This window comes from Dryobates pubescens, chromosome 3, assembly GCF_014839835.1.
Source record: "Dryobates pubescens isolate bDryPub1 chromosome 3, bDryPub1.pri, whole genome shotgun sequence".
In the NCBI taxonomy this organism is placed as follows: domain Eukaryota; kingdom Metazoa; phylum Chordata; class Aves; order Piciformes; family Picidae; genus Dryobates; species Dryobates pubescens.
The window spans coordinates 47649730-47666161 of NC_071614.1; the positions used below are offsets into that span (position 1 = coordinate 47649730).

The 16432-nt window shown below is 41.4% G+C and overlaps 2 protein-coding genes across 7 annotated transcripts in view; one reads left to right on the plus strand and one right to left on the minus strand.

Moving 5' to 3' along the window:
• The window catches only part of MACROD2 (mono-ADP ribosylhydrolase 2), a 1047040-nt gene that overhangs the window by 122013 nt on the left and 908595 nt on the right, over positions 1-16432 (plus strand). The gene's annotated exons all lie outside the window — the stretch shown is intronic.
• Positions 861-13581, minus strand: FLRT3 (fibronectin leucine rich transmembrane protein 3). The gene is made up of 3 exons (XM_009906896.2): positions 13467-13581; positions 5279-6021; positions 861-4172 (listed from the first exon to the last, which is right to left on the minus strand). The coding sequence occupies exon 3, from the start codon at positions 4125-4127 to the stop codon at positions 2178-2180; it is 1950 nt and encodes a 649-aa protein (XP_009905198.1). The 5' UTR covers positions 4128-4172; positions 5279-6021; positions 13467-13581; the 3' UTR covers positions 861-2177.

Consider the following 16432-nt stretch of genomic DNA (forward strand, 5'->3'; position numbering starts at 1 on the left):
GATGAGCATGTAGTTAGTTAGCATTAACATGGCCCTTTCTGTTACTTTTGGCATCCAATCAGTGCTCCATGTGAAGGAGACATAATTTGTTCAAGATCGGTAGGGAAGCACAATGCTGCTTCTCCATCTGGGACTCCGTCACTCCTCAGGAACTGTAGGAGGAGGCATTTCTGAAGGCAGGGTTGAAGAAACTGTACCATGGTACAGGGGGGGTTGGGGAGGAACTTCCCTGGGCACACCTGGAATATGTGGATGGAGAGCTGCGTGTCCTGGACGTTTTAGTTTGTGCAGTTAAGATGGATCCCTGGCAGGTGAATTGTTTGGAAGCTGACGGCTGAAATTATCAGTCTTGGTGTTTGCCACTGTTTTCTCTTGTCATCTTCCATCCTTTACAACCCCTAGGGAAAGGGACAGGCCAAGCACTGCTACAATTCTCTTAAAATGGAAGTGCATTTGGTATACATTCCTTCTTGTCTGAGATATTGGCCAAAACAGTGTTTTTCTTTTTATCTGCAGTTTCTGTTGAAAAAAAATTGTATTTCGGAGGATTATAACTCATACCTTCTCTCCCTGTCATTGTTCACACACTTAGAACTTGTGAAAATGTGTTCTCCAAGTGATTAATAATAAAGAAATCCTGCAAGTGTAATAGTGTCAAACTGAAGAAGGAAAAAGGTGAGGCTTATGACCTGAAAAGCAGCAGCTTCTGAGTAGGTTTCCTATCAGCGCACTGCAGAGGTGCAGCATTATTTTTTACTAATATATTTCAACTTTATTCATCAATAAGACCAGTATTTTTCATAGTTAAATTATGTATGAAAAAGTGGGTATTTTATTTTAGCCCATCCCCCCCCCCCCCCATTTTAAAGTTTTTAAAAGCTCGATACATGTAGTGTTGGATCAAGGCACGCACAAGACTGGCCAAAGGGCGTATAAAGCACTTTGGGTCTTAGTTGAAGAAACAAGTGATTATGGCAACAAGTTGTGGCTTGGGGTTTAAACATGAAATCATTTGTAGTCCAGTAGGAAGGCAGAAAGAAATATGTTACCTTACAGATTTATCAAGGAATTTTTGGGAACTGTGACAGTAATGGGCAGTATTCCTGACTGTAATGCCTTTATACTGTTTGAGTATACCCTTTAAAATAGCTGTCTTCCCCAATTGTCTGCTTCCTTAAAATTTTTGAGATCTTGCTTGTATTACCCGTTCATACTTTTTGCATCCTTTTAGTTTTTCCTATGAAACTGCACTTTCAGCCCCTTTTCCGTTCACAGTAGTTTCCAGGTTGTTGTCTCTGTCTTTCCTACCCTCGCCTCCTGAATGCCTGTGCCCATCCATCTGTTTTCTCTGTTAATAAGCAGACCACTGGCTTTGATGACCAGAAATCTCTCCCTAATCCCTATCTAGCCCCTTGTCTTGTAGAGCCTAGCACATCTTTTAAAATTTCTTGTTAGGAATTTCATTATGCTTTCTTCCAGGGATCAATTTTTTCCCCCTATGCACGTCAAAAGTCTTATGCATGGCATCGATTTGATTATTTTCTTTTAGATTGGATTTCACCATTGTTGAATGGACATATCCAGACAGCTGATATTGCCCATTACTACACGCATTTTTGTTTATTGAGTATTGTTGTGGTTTACAGATTTAATAGACCCAACATTGGAAGTTCTGTCAGTTTTTTGCAACCACTTCTTGATCTTCCTGATTTGCCAGGTTCAACATTGTTTTATTGATACCAAAGTGAAAAATGGCCTGTGCTTACACTTAAAAGGATCTCAGATGAATGTTCTGACTGCTCAACACGGCAAGAAAATTCACTTTCACAGTCAACAAGTCATCTTACTCAGTAGAACACAAAAGTTAAATGGTCTGTAACTTCAATATTAGCAAGGAAAATACAGTACAAATTACTAAAAAATACTAAAATATAGAATTGTGGTCAGGTATCCCCACTACATTAATCGCAGCAGTAGCCTGAAATTTGAAACTTTTAATAAAAAGTTCTTAAATATAAATTATATGGCAAATGTACAGTACATTGCTTTGTCAGTCTTTTAATCCAGTGTTTTGCAGTAGAACAGCAATTGTTAAGTCAGTCTTTTCTCGTTTTCTTTAAAAAACAAAACAAAAATACCCCAACAAAACCCAAACCAGTCTTTCATGTCCTTCAGTATCATGAGTGTGAATGATCTGAATCTGGAATACCACTGTCTCTGTAGCTCCTGTTACTACTGCTTTCACTGTGGCTGTTCTTGTACAGGTTCATGCCGTTAGGTGGGAAAATGGTGTGTATTACAAATTCTTCCTTGGACACTTGGTCGTTGGTTATTGGTATCATCTGGAACGACGTCTCCCTGATTTCTAGAATGGAGTTATCCTTCTTGGTTCCCGCTTCGGCATAGTCATCTTTTCTCCGGCGTCCCTTGCTGTAGGCGCAGTTCCGGGAGAACAGGGACCCGTTTCTGTGGACATACCAGCAGACCAGGGCCAGCAGTGCTATGGCCACCAGCGCCACCGCGCCGCCAATGATGGCAGCCAAGGGCAAGCTGGAGTTTTTGTAAGGTTCTTTCTCCTGCTCCCGATTGAGGGTGGTGGTAGGGTTGTACATCTTAAGAGGTGCTGTCTCGGTCTCGATGCACTCAGGCGTTTCGTCGGAGAGATAGATGTTGCTGGTTTCCATGGGAACCATGCATACACGGTACGGCGATTCTGGTTCGAGAGCCGTGAGCAAATAGTCATTTCTGTCACCTGTAACTATCGTTTCAGTTATAGATCCAAAGGCAGGGCTGTGACCCATCTTGAGCCAGCTCAGTCTTAAAGCAGTCATTGGTAGTGCAACTTTCCAGGAGATGTGAATAGTCTCCGTGCTTACAGATTTCACAAATATTGTAATGATTTTGCGTACCGGGCTTGCTGTGGTTCTGTAGTTTTTATTTAGGTTAGGAGTCTTGATGTCTGGTTGTTTGGTCACAGAGACTGGCCAGTGTCCCTGGGCTGGGTATAATGTGTTTGGTACCGCAGTAGTGATTTGTATGGTGCTTATCATGCCATCATCCTTACAATCAAATAGCTCTGCACTGAGGTCTTTGATAGCCATTCCACGTACTTTTTCTGGTGCCTGACACATCAGTCCGCGTACGTTAACTTTTAAAGGCAACGACTGTAACCAGTCTCGTACCCATTTCATTTTGCACCCGCAGTGCCAAGGGTTGTTGCGAAGAAAAAGTTGAGTTATGTTGTCCAGATCATCAAAGACACCCTGAGGTAAATTGCTAATGTTGTTATTGGACATATCTAGTCGATACAACTGCCTTAAGTAAGAGAAAGCATTGGGTGGCACACGGTTGATATGGTTTTCTTGAAGATAAAGCTTTCTTAGGTTTGTTCCTGGTAAGTTTACTGGTGCTGCTGTGAGCGAATTGCGCACCAATGACAGTTCTGTAAGATTGACGAGATTCGTGAAGACTTTGTCTCCTAATCCATGATTATTTAGAAGATTTCCATCTAAAACAAGGCGTTTTAGATTTGTAAGGTCTTGAAGGGACAGCTCTGAAATCGTGGAAATACGATTATCATCCAAGCGTAGCTCTTCTATTGTTTTAGGCAAACCCCAGGGAATGGTGCTAAGGTGATTTCGAGAAAGAAAAAGAAGTCTGAGATAGATGTTGTCCCGGAAAGCTCCATCCTCAATGCTAACAGCGGAAACAGAATTATCATCCAAATGCAGTTCTTCCAGATAAGGAATTTGTGAAAGTGAATCATAAGTAATGGTCCTTATATTATTCTCCTGCAAATGCAGTTCCTTAACGTACTTAGGGAGGTTAGTGGGGAATTCATCTAGGCTGTTGTGGTACAAATATATTCTTTCCACCCTAAGCAAATTCTTCAGTTCTGAAGGAATCCCAGCATTATTTATTTGATTGTTCTGAAGGAAGAGGGTGGTAGCATCCTCTGGGATTCCTGTAGGAATAGACGTCAAATCGCGATCATTACAGTATATGAAACCCACATCACAGCGACAAACTGAAGGGCATGGTTTGGCACTAACAGAAAAAGGTGCCATGTCAAGTAACAGCCCTATTTTAGTCCAAACTAGGAAGATGCTCCAGGTTACACTAATCATGGTCAGGAATGATGAGATTTGTATACAGTTCTGATCTTCAACAATCTAAAAAAACCAAACAAACAAAATTATCCAGATCATCAGTGAAGAAACCGCAATGAAAATTCAACTTTAACAGTACAGAAAACATCTGAAACACACATATTAAGCTAACATTCAAGATCATTGACACATTTCACTGTCTTGCATCAATAATTGTACTATTACTTGTACTAAATCAATAAATAGCTTATCAAGTACTAAATCAATTAATAAATAGTTTATCAAGTATGTCTGATCCATGAATTGTTTCTTAAAAAGTTTTTCTAAGGATTCTTTCATGTGTAGAGACAATCTGTGTTCACAGATACCAGATTGAGGACAGAGCTGAAGTCACACAAGAGTTCAAGTAAATCATTCTATATCTGAAAGATAAGTAATTCTTAAGCCAGCTAACTACCCCAGAAGCCCTTAAGTGAACTATAAACCCCTTAACAAACCCACAAGTTTAGTTGTAGCTGTTTTGGAGGTTCAAAAAAGTCCTAACAGCAAGGCATAAAATACAGACAAAAGAGCAAGGACCAACCAAACTACATTTCCTCCCTGCCCAGGTTTTCAGAGTGGTCCACATCACATTGTGTATGATACAAATATTGCAGCCTATTTCTCTTGGGTTTTGTGCTGAGGTGTTTACAAAGGTGACTGTTAAAAGTGGTAGTTAAGTAACAACCTGACATAGCTGGTAGAGCCACAGCTTTCTAGTTGTCCGGCTAAAATGTTTCATTACATGCTTAATTTCATGTTTAAATATTTGTCATTCTCAAAAGTCATTTTACTAAGCAGTACATTAATATGAGACTATTTGGCAGGTTTAACCACATTTCCCATCTTACTAGTTCAAACTATGCAAGGTAGGATAATATAAATTAACTCTTAAGACTGAAATTGTACTTTGTATTGGTAGTGTTTGTACACTAAGCTGAGGTAATTAGCATTTTTATAGCTTTTAAGACAACATAATTCAATTACCATTGTAATTAGGGTTGTGAGAACTTCTGCAAGATGACCTATGCATTAAGCAGTGTCATGACCTTTTCTCTTGTGGGTTCATATATTAATTGAACTTTATACTCTGAGGCATAGAAAGGAAAATAAATTAATATTGATCCTACCGTATTCAAAGGTACAAGTAAATTTTGTGCTTGAGGATATCCAGCAAAGGAATGTCTTTCCTGCGAGGCACTCTTACGGTTTACTCCATGGAGCTGCTTTTTTCTCGACTGTGTTTATTCAGATGGTCCTTCTCGGTGGTGTGTGTTTCCTGTCTCCTGGCACGATACTCAATGAGCATTCCAACCAAGATTTATCATGGTACATAAGCACACCAGGCCAGGCCACAAAAAAGCTTCAGCTTCCCTCTTATTTTTGTCCTCACATAAAGTCTGTGAATGAAGAGCTTCTTTTGTTTGGTTTAATGCCTTTAGCAGGAATTACTTTCTTTGTAACTCTTACAAGCTGTTCTGTGCAGTGTAGTAGTCGGAGGTGGTAGCTTCGGTGCCGCGTGATGAAAACCATTCATTATGATGAGATCTGAAGGATGGCAGCCTCTTCAGGAGGTCAGGAACAGGACTGCTTTTTCCTGTCCAGAATTATCCAAGTATAAACTTTGTACAGTAGCTACATCCTGATACATCCATGCCTCTTTGAGAGAACCATTTCCCAACTCTCACTTTTCAATACTCCTTCCAAATTGTAGTGCAGGAAAGAATTCCTCCTGCGCTGCAAGAACAGAACTTACTCTAGCGTAGAAATGTTAGGCAAGTCAGATGGTTTTCTTCGTTAAAAAAGCCACAAAATTATAATTGCCTTCCCAGAAAACTCCCCTGTTAAAGCTGTCCTTGAATTCTTTAATTTCCTGCAAAAGTAAAAACAAACAAAAAAATGGAATTAATAACAACTGGTGGACACCGGTATTCAGAGTTGTGTAGCTATGCATTGTGTTGCATAAATCACACCATGTTTATTGTATACATTGTGCACACCTTGTTTTCCCAAAGTATTGGTGTTTCAGCAAAATACAGAGCTCCTTAAGAAAACATTTTGCTGTTTAGTCTCGTGTTGCTGCAGTTTTGTTGCAGCTGTATTTTCCTTTCTTTCAGTAGAAAACAAAGTCATCCTGAACAACAAAATATTTGTAACTGACATTTCCCACCTGATGAAAAACGCTGATCCTGCCTCCTTGGAGGAGGCCAGAGTGAGTGCTTATTTTATGTTCTTGCTGAACTGAGGTAGATGCTGATCCTAAGATTGGTTTTAAGTGTAAAAGGAGATATTTACCCTTCAAAAGTTACTGGATGAAAGGGGAAACTGCATTGCTAAAATACTGCATTAAGATATTATATTTGCAACATACTGATTCTGAGTTGGAGACTAGCCAGGCACCTGTGTCAGCTGTTTCACAACAGATACATATGTGGATTTTGTTCATTTAGTCTGAACTTTTAAGCTGTTGCATTTGTCACTTTGCACAGTGGAATGGATACTTAGCTTAACATTTCATATGATTTTTTTTCCTAATTAAAAAAAAAAACCCAAAACCCAGAAACAAATAGTCTTGGTTGTTCCTGACATTTCTTGAAGAATTCAAATTATTTGGTTATTTTTGAATGGTATTTTAACTTGGGCTACTTCATATCACTGCTGCAGGAACTATTCAGTAAGATGTTGAAGTTTATGGTGCTTCTCCTCTTTTGAATAGTAAGTTGTTAAATCTGAAATGAAAAAAAAATCCTGAACGTTTACTTGCTTTTCCTTTCTTTGTGACTGGATGTTCTCCAAAGGATTGAGCCTGCTCCTCCGAACTGAAATGCTAGCAAGGAACAGCATGCTGAGTAATGCTTGCTTAGCTGCCTTCCTATGAGCTTAATTTCTGGTCCTTCATACAATGTTACATCTAAACAGAACAGTCTCTGTTTTAAAACTCCATCTTCTGCATTTTGAAGCAGGCTCATCTTGAAGCAGATCAGTAAATTTCAACTGCAACAGGAAATTAGCACTGATACAAAATTACTGACATAGATACAAATTATGCTGATCTTTTTCACAGAAACATATTGATAATTAAAACTAAGTGAATTTTAAAAGCCCCTACCCCTTTAGTGATGCTGTGACTGCCTAGTAAGGGAATGGTAAAGCCTTTTCTTTCCTGCTGCTGCTTTCATGCTCATCTGAGCATTGGTTTTGCAGTTGTGTAATGAAAATAGTAACTTAAAATGAGAGACCCCCACTGTGGCAAAAGTGTTTTAACCTACACTTTAGCTATGGCAAAACCTTCTCAATCTGCATGGATAGTTTTAGATATAAAGGAATGCATACTTGTTGGTAATTCACAGAATTTGGGTAAATTATGCAGTCATTACCAAATGGAACAAAAAGGCTCCATAGTCTTGCAGTTTTCTTTGTCTTTCTTACTGAAGTGTTTGGGGAAAGAAGTCCAGGCTTTCCTGAAACTTTAAACAAATTGTTTGACAGTTGTAGGGGGAAAAAAGGTATCTCTTAGGAATTACTGTGTAGTTGTGATACGGGGTATTTTCTGGATGTATGTTGTGAAGTACTAATAGAAATTCTTTAAATAGGCCTTTGAAGGCTACAATAACATGCAAGTACTTAAGAAAAAAAAATCTTTAGAACTTTTAGGGCTGTAAAAAACATTAAGACAGAGACCATAGCATGCATACATTAATTCCATACACATGAGAAAGTAAGTTTGTGAGTTCTACCTTTCTAGCATAGAAACTCTTTCCTCTTTGCTCCATTTGATAGTCATCGCTTCATTTATTGCCTCTATTATAATGGCAGTGTAGGATTAAAATGAAAGCACTAAAGCTCATTAAGTTCTTGGAATTTTTTTCATCCCTCCTCTCAAAATTACATGATAACAAGAGAAAGAAAAATAAAAGCAAGTCTCTTCGGAGAAGACGACAATGTTTCAAAAATGTGGATTAAGACTATACCCCCCACTCCCTTTTCTAAACTTAGAATACTTTTCCTCAGGTTTTGATTGTTTGATATCTCACACTTCCCTCTTTTATCTGAGGACATAGCTGAAAGCAATGTTTTTGCATATCAAAGGCTCCAGTGATCTGTCTACAGAGAAGAAGGGAATCCTGCTGCCATGCTCAAACTTTCCCCTTCTTGAGCTGTCTCTAAATATTCCCTGACATCAAGTCATTATAGCTGATCCGGTAGGATGAAAAGAAAAGTGATCCCCCCCCCACGGGTACAGACACTGTGTCCAGGTCTCTGCAACACCACATTGGGAGGCTTCATGGACACATGGTTTTGAAAGAAGCCATTACTTTTGAACAGAGCAGACTTCAGAAAGTGTGTGCTGAAATTCATGCTTTAAAATTGCGAAAATGACTTTTTCTGTGGTAACAAAAGTAGCAGAGCAACTGAACAGCAGCTTTTTTGCTTATCTGTGTGCCAAGTTGAATGTTTTCTTGAACTTTGCTGAACTGCATGGTTAAATTGCTTTTCCTGGGACATTGTATAAGCAAGCATATTACTGCAGATAGTGGTAATGCGTGAGCCTCACGTGTGTACTTATCGTTGTCGTACAGCTAAGCAGGGGGATATTTAATTGTAAAAAGTTCAGAGCAATTTGCACTGTACAAGAAAAATGTACTGAAGAACAACACTGTATTTACTACAAGGAATGGAGTCCAGCTGCCTTACAGGCAGGCTACAGAAAAATAAGAAGAAAAAACCAAAAAACCCAACAAATAAACAAACCTCAAAACACAAGTTTGGTATATTTGAAAAGTTGGGAGTTGTTACAAAAAATGGTGCCTAAGATTTGGTGTTTTTTTCCCTTCTTCCAAGCTCTGATAAAACATGAATAAAATCAGGACCTGCCTTACTTGAGGTCACACAATAGTTATTTGAATTTCTGATCTACCTCTCGTTCTAACCATCAAAGTAACAGGGGGAAGGGAAACAGCCTTGTATTTTTAGCTTTTATAAATGATAAGAGTATCATTTAAAGTTAACATTAGAATGTATGTGTTTGATAAGCCTAACAATTCTGCTTAATCAGTGTGCTTACATTCCAGAATTACCTCCACATTTGATTATATCCTGGAAAGCATCAGGAACAAAAAAAAATAAAGAAAAAAGTGCTTATCTTTGAAAATACTCATGAAGTCTATCTAGTGCTTGTAGTGCCAGTTTACAGAGGTCATGCTGCTTCTTAAATAGCTTCACCGACTTCGGGTTTTTTAGAAAGTTCCCTAGTGTTAACCTACACTTAAAACAATGCCCAATACTTTGTTGTCTTCAAGTGTATTGCTCGGGGTTTAGTTGATAGTGTCAACAAAATGCTTTCTAAGTACCCTGTCTAAGAGCTTTGCAATTTCCACGATCATCATATTTCAGGAAGGTGCCCCAGCCTTTTGTTTGGCGCTAGGCAAGCAGAAGGTCCTCTAGCTGTCTTTCCAAGGGGTAAGGAATGCAAAGAGGTTTGAGCGAGAGTGAGCCCTTTAGCCAAACTGTGTCTCTGGGTTTTAGTGAAATTTGTTGTTTTGGTTTTCTTTCTTCCGTTGGATAAGCGTTTTATTTACTTGTAGAAAACTCGGTCCCCTTCCTCTTGTGTAGTAGTTGAATACAGTATACTTTTGTCTTCCTAGTTCTAACCCAAATGTTTAAAAAAACAATGCAAATTTTGATGTGATCTTCCCTCAAATGCAAGTGAGTCTGAGGTGTAAATGCGTTCTGAGTAAAAGCTTCAGTCCATGCCTAAGATGAGCCAAACCAGTATTTGCTGTAGAGGATGGAAATGGAGTAAGTTGTTCTCTTCTGAAGTTTGCTTTTTAAACCTTTCCTGGTTTTGAAGATGGGAGGTTGAAAAGATTCAGATTATTATGCTATTCCCACTCACTCTCTTGTTTTAACTACTTTGCTTCTGTAAAGGTTGCACGTTAAGAAAGCACTTTGAGGGGGAGTGTTTTGCAATGGGCTTTTTGTTTGGTGTTTTAGTGCTCTTTGAGTTTAGCCAGTTTTGGCTTCTAGGTTTTCTTTTGAGAGCTGCTGCTGAGGGTAACTTGCCCGTGCTTAAAAGAATAGAGAACAAATGCTGCCATTGTTCCAAGGTAAAGATCAATTCCCCCCCTCCCCGACAAGTTTAGGTGGAATTATACCTGATGGGGAGTTTCTGACACAAAACATTAGGCATGTAAAACTATTATTGAAACACTGGATAAAGTTTCAGTAGTTTTGTTTCCTTCCCTTTGAAAGCAGTTGCTTGCTCATCTCCCAGTTACTAAATTTGCTTCTCAAAGAATAAGACTTAAAAAAACCCCAACAAAACAAAACCGAACTGTAAGATTGCTTGAATTCTTACAGCTCCTGAAGGGAAAAAAAAAATAAATCAAAATGATACAATATCTCTACTCAGCGCTTTTCCAGACACCTGCCCTGAGTGATATTTAGTCACTTATTAAAAATAAATGTAAGCAATCACATATAAATTATTCCCTGCGTTCCAATGCTTTGAAGTGATTAAGGAAAAAGAATTTGAGCAGTAACTAGCCATTAGCATCCATGCTTCCGCTAAAAGGAGACAAAGATGGCCATCTACCAACTGAAGCCACTTCAAATAATTGCCATGCGAAGTTTGCAAACTCTAGCAATTGCTTTGATTAGTCACCATTGCCTTACACAGCATCTCCCAACTTCTAGCTATTGGTTACAAAGGAAAAAGGGGGGGGGGGGAAAAAGGAAGGAAAAAACCAACAACCCACCCACAAACCAAACACAAAACAAACCCAGAAACGCATCTTTTTTTTTTTTGGTCTTGCTGTAAAATGTACAAGACACTTTGTGGGGATTAAAGCTTGCTGTGAGTTTACTACAGGTTCTTTTTGCCCACTGGGGGGTGGTACACGCTGCAAAAACTCTGCTTTTAAGAGCCACAAGTCAGATGTTTTTTGCTGCTGTCCAGTTTTCTGTGCTTTAATTACAACAAAGTCTCCTGTTGAGAAAAACAGGAATAAAAACAGGGAATAAAAATACAAATCACTCTTTCAGAGAATCTTATTTCCTGTGCTGATTGTATGAAGTGAACTATTTATCTGGTGTTTATTCAGTTAAAATCAAACGGTATTAATGTCCAAAAAAAAAAAAGGAGACTTAGCATTTTAAGTACAGGGCAAGGACCGTCATTGTTTCTGGTGCAGAGGAAAAGCACAGAAGGCAGGAAAAAAAAACCAACCAGCTTTTGGAAGTGATTAAACGTGGATGGAAACATAGCAAAGCCTGATAGCAGCATGAATAAAAGGATTAGAGTAACCTCAGTATATTTTAAGATAATGGGCTTGCTATAAACCTAGGTATACCTTTTGTTTATGAAATATTTGAAAACTAATCTTAAATTGGGCTGTATTGTATGAAATTGGGATAAATTAAAGGAAACTTGAGGGTGAGTGGGTTTTGAGGGAGGGAGGAAAGGGAAGGGTACCGAAGCCCCTCATGTATGACCTAATGTGGGGCATGTAATTGACAAGGAAAACACATACAGATCTTCCTGGTTTATAGCAAATCATTCTTTTCTGGGTACACTTGAATTGATAAATGCATTTCTCATTCTAACTCAAAGAAATGTTCATTATGACGCCATATCCCCAGGCAGTAGATGGTGAGTATAATTGTTGCTTCTGTCTTTTTGGGCAGCATATTTTAGGCAAGGAAATTGGGGTCAGGATAATTAATTGATATTTTAAAAGTCTGAACATTTCCAGCCTCTTTCTATACTTCTTCTCTGCATTGGGGATTTAGATGGAAATTCAGAATGTGACTAAGGGGCATGGAGAAAATTAATTCAGCTGATATGCTCTTTTGAAGGAATACGATTTAATTGTGAAGTAGCTCTACATTTTGGTGTGAATCCGGTGTACAAAATACGCTACTGCACTCTGTAAAGTGACGAGAATTGATCCCTTGAAGAAGGGAAGCGACTTGCCTTCAGTCCAAATGAATATGCCATGCCTAACAGCACTCCACGAATTAGCTACTTCTATGCATTCGTCGTCGCGTTTGCATCCTCACACCTCGCAACTTTGGATGCAGCAGGGTTGTGCTCAAACCCCTTTGCGGTCAGGGAGATGCACATTTAGGCTACCTCAAAGACAAGGACTGAGCCAGAAGGGCAACCGGCTGTGCAAGAGCAGGGCTTTGATTTGCCAAAGGGGCGATCCTGAAAACTAAGGAGAAACCAAAACAACCACCCCCCAAAAAGCAGAAGGCTGAGGTTAGCTCCTGCCAGCTCTGGCAGATGCTGAGAAGCAGCAGGGCTGCTGCCTGGAGCGGTTGTGCGCTGGGAAATGCAGGGATGGAGATTGGGCTTTGCCATATCGACGAAAGTTGCTGCTCCTTATTGTGTTCGAGGAAATGGGGTAAACCAGAAGGAACCGGCACATCTAGGAGCGGGGATACGGTGTTTGGGGTGAGAATGGCATAGAGAGGAGGTGTGCACAGGGTTAAGTGGATGAAGTATTTATTCGCGAGCCATTTGCTGTGCTTGGACGAAGGCAGACAATCGTTTAATAGTCCGAAAACAGCACAAAAGTTGATGAAAACTAGGTAGGGAGCTGTCGGAGGGCGGGGGATTATCGACCAGCACTTCTTCCCCAAGAAAGTGGGGCGTTTTAGAGGAAATGCGGGCCTGTTGCATTCTTTCTTAACGTAGGTGCAACCATTTTGTTGCCCATCTCCTCGCCCGCAGATTTGGTGCGTGAGGAACGGCAGCACGGAGGGGGCACGACGGCTCCCGCTGCCTTTTTATCAGATACGGACACCAGGGAAGAGGAGCTCTCAGACCCGGTCAGAAATGCGGTGGACGGGGAGGAACATTGCCCCCTACCCTGTCCTATTCGAACGACGGGCTGGGCTCCTGGCAGCCGCGGGACACGGGAAGCTGGCCCGGCAGCGCTGCTCTGCGGATCCCCCATGGGCTTCCCTCCGCTTCCGCGGAAGGGGGTTTTGCGCTTTCTCCTGGGGCCGGTGCAAAGGTGCCACAGCACTGTCAGTTTTCGCAAGCAACCAGCTTTGCACCCCAACTACGTGGCCGGTGGGTGGGCGAAGGCCGGCTGCAGCCGCCCCGCGGGGGTGATCGCTCCTGCGCGCCCTGCCGCGCAGCCAGCGGAGCGCTCCTCTCCGCAGCGCTGTGCCCGCAGCCGGGCTGGGGTGTCTGTATGGAGGCGCCCAAACTTCCCGCCGCAACCTCCTCCTCCTCTAGCTCCGCAACCCTCGTGCCCTGATCCGCGCAAGTCCCGCGGAGAAAGAAATCGCTTCTCTCTCACTTACCTGCGGACTGCGAAAAGGAACGATTCCGGCTCCAGCGCGGCCGCCGCGGTAATTCCACTCCTGGCCGAGGCCGGGGGCCAGGTCGGATCACGGGTCCGTGCGGAGCGCTGCGCTGTCGCGGGGCAGCCGCGGAGCTCGGCGCGCGCCCTCAAGTCGCGGTGGCAGCGGCGAATCACGGGGGCGGGGCTGGACGTCACCGGGGGCGGGGTCGGCGGCGGGGCGGGGCACACGACGCTGCCGCTAGGGGGAGCAGCAGGCGGTGCCATGGTTGCTCGGGGGAGGGACGGCGGTGCCGCCTGTGCCGTGGGGAGAGCGGGGCGGGGGTCCTGCGTCTCGGCCCCGGGGAGAGCGGGGAGGTGGTGTCGCGCCTCAGCCCTGAGGAGAAGCGAGGAAGAGGATTTCCCACTTCACCTCCGGGGAGGGCGGGGGCGGCCCCGCCGCAGGGCTGGCGTTCCTTGGGTGGTTTTAATTTACTCCGCTTTTTTATTTCGGCAGCGCAGCGGTGGTGCAGCGGCTAGCCTTGCTGGGAGGGAGCTGACGACCCCAGTCCCTCCAACGCTGCGATAAAAACCCCGGATTTTCGATTTGTTGGTGTTGGTTGGGCTCCGACGGGGCGGGCGACACCAAATTCACCACGGCCGCCGGCATCCCCGTGGTTTTCGCCCAAAGATCAGGGATGGCTACGAGTTGCACCAGTGCGTTTAAAAGACAAATACTCATAAATGGCTGTCACTCACTTCAGTCTCTAAACAAATGACCGTGAGTGTTCTTGCTCCCCAGGCGTTGTCCTCCCAAAGCAAGGGCCAAGCTGTAGCACTTCACTTGAAATGTGGGTGATGGTGACAGCTTCAGGAGGTTTAAGGGTTTTCTATTTAGTTAGTGCTGTTTAAAATCAGTGAGTGGTTAAACGTTGCCCAGGTTTTGTGCTCCACCCAAGACGGCACTTGCTTGGAGATACGTTATCATGCTTGGCGAGACTGAGGACAAGTGAGGCCTGGCTGGTGCCCAGTCTTCAGGGATTTTCTCTTGGAAAACAAACTCTCTGCTGTTCCAACAACCCCCCAAATTTACAGTAGTCGTAAGGCAAGCTAGAAAATATATTTCTCCAGATGTTTTTCCTAAAACCTTATTTCCTTTTATTTGTAGCTTACTAGCTCATGCAAGCCGTGTTGGACTTGGAAGACGCAGTTGATGTTTCTAATGTTTCTTAAAACAAAAACCAAAAAAAATCAATTAAAACATGAGTTAGCCTTGAGGCTAACAGCTGCTGCCTTCATGAGAATCCTGTTGTCTTTGTGAGTACTGCATAGGTGATCTTGGTCATCTCCTGCTCCATTTTGACCATGTACGTTCGCCAACAGGAGGAGCTGATATTTAGGGGAAGATAAGCTCCAGAAAACTGCCTCTGCTGACCCCAGTTGCACTTTTTGCTGGTTTCAGAAGTTGGACAAGGCCAAGCTCCACAAAGCTTAAATAAAGCTTGATTTTCTTAAGGACTATGGAAGCTATCAGATAGTTGCACTTTCTGTATAAAGTTAGAATCCCTGAATTCCCTTTGTTTGCCATTTGGTGCAAGACAAATACAGAAAACTAGAAATTGTCAAACCTCATCTGTTTGGTTTTTTTTTTCTGAGAAGAATTATAATAGATTTTTTATTTACTTGGAATTTAGGTGTTAAAAATGTTACATATGTGTTGTATTTATTCCACTAATTTATCAAAACCGTCTAAATTGCTTTTCCTTGACAATGAGGGAAAAGTTTGGGGTTTTCTCTCTCATCATTGCAATTCTACTCTGTCCCCAAGGAAAGTTAAAACTAATAATAAATTGACTTCAAGTTTAGATGCAGTTATCTGTATTGGAAGTCCTGGCAGCGTGAGCTGTGCATAATGAGATCAGTATATGCAACACTACTGCGTATGCATCTTAGTGTACATATACCATGTTCTATGTATGTATGTCCTATACAAACATATGTGTAACTGGCATTGTAGTATGTCTTCATCTCATCATGTGGGTCAGAATTGTGGCCAGTGGTAATGCAGGAGGCATTTTTAGATGCTATGAGAAGCCTGTAAATTTCTTTCAGACTGAGGTTCTGTGAAGATTATAGTAGCATTTTTCAAAAGCATTGTGTGTTTGATATTTTTCATGCCTGAGCTTGTTGTATTAGTTAACAAATTCCAGCCATATGTTGCTGTGCCAGGTTCCTAAGCTTTAACATACATCTGTGGGACATTTGTAGAAGATGTATATGATATGCATTCAGTTATCTTTCAGTTTTATTCCAAGGCTGGCCCACTGCTTGTGGCAGCAATTCAAAATTACAGTAAATATTCCTGGAGAATTCCAAAGGGCATGTGAGAAATAATTGGATTTTAGCAGGTCACAGCTGCTGTAGAGTACTGAAAGGTCTTTAATGTGCTGTTGCAAGCAGATTTTTGACTGCATTCTTTCATGTAAAATCTGTAAATATGCTTCATAAGAACATGGGTAGCCTTGAAAATACTCTCCACAAAAAAACTGTTGTACATGGCAGCTTGACCACTTCCTTCATCTTTTTTTTTTCCTTCACAAAATATGGAAATTCAAGGCCTCTTCAATTCCAGGAGAATTGAAGAACTCTGTTAATATCAATGGAGTTACTCCTGTGTGGGGAATAAAACTATGAATATGTAACACAGATGTATCAAACCTAGGAATATAATGGGATATTTTAATTTAATTTCTAAGTTAAAATAGTTCTTTACCTGTATTTTGTTTATAAAATTAATTAATGCTGGTGACATGGAGATTAAAGTTCTTGTCAGACCTATAGGGAAATTTCTTCCAAAGACATGGCAATCTTGTTAATATTTAATGGGCTGAGAAAGCTTAAAACGTGGTAGATGGGAAATTGAGAGTACTTACAATACATAATGTGTTTCAGATAGTTTTCATGCAAGTTTATAACACTCATAAGGTG

Bases quoted from the DNA above. Each gene is read 5' to 3' on its own strand.
- FLRT3 (XM_009906896.2), bottom strand. From the start codon at position 4,127: ATGATTAGTGTAACCTGGAGCATCTTCCTAGTTTGGACTAAAATAGGG.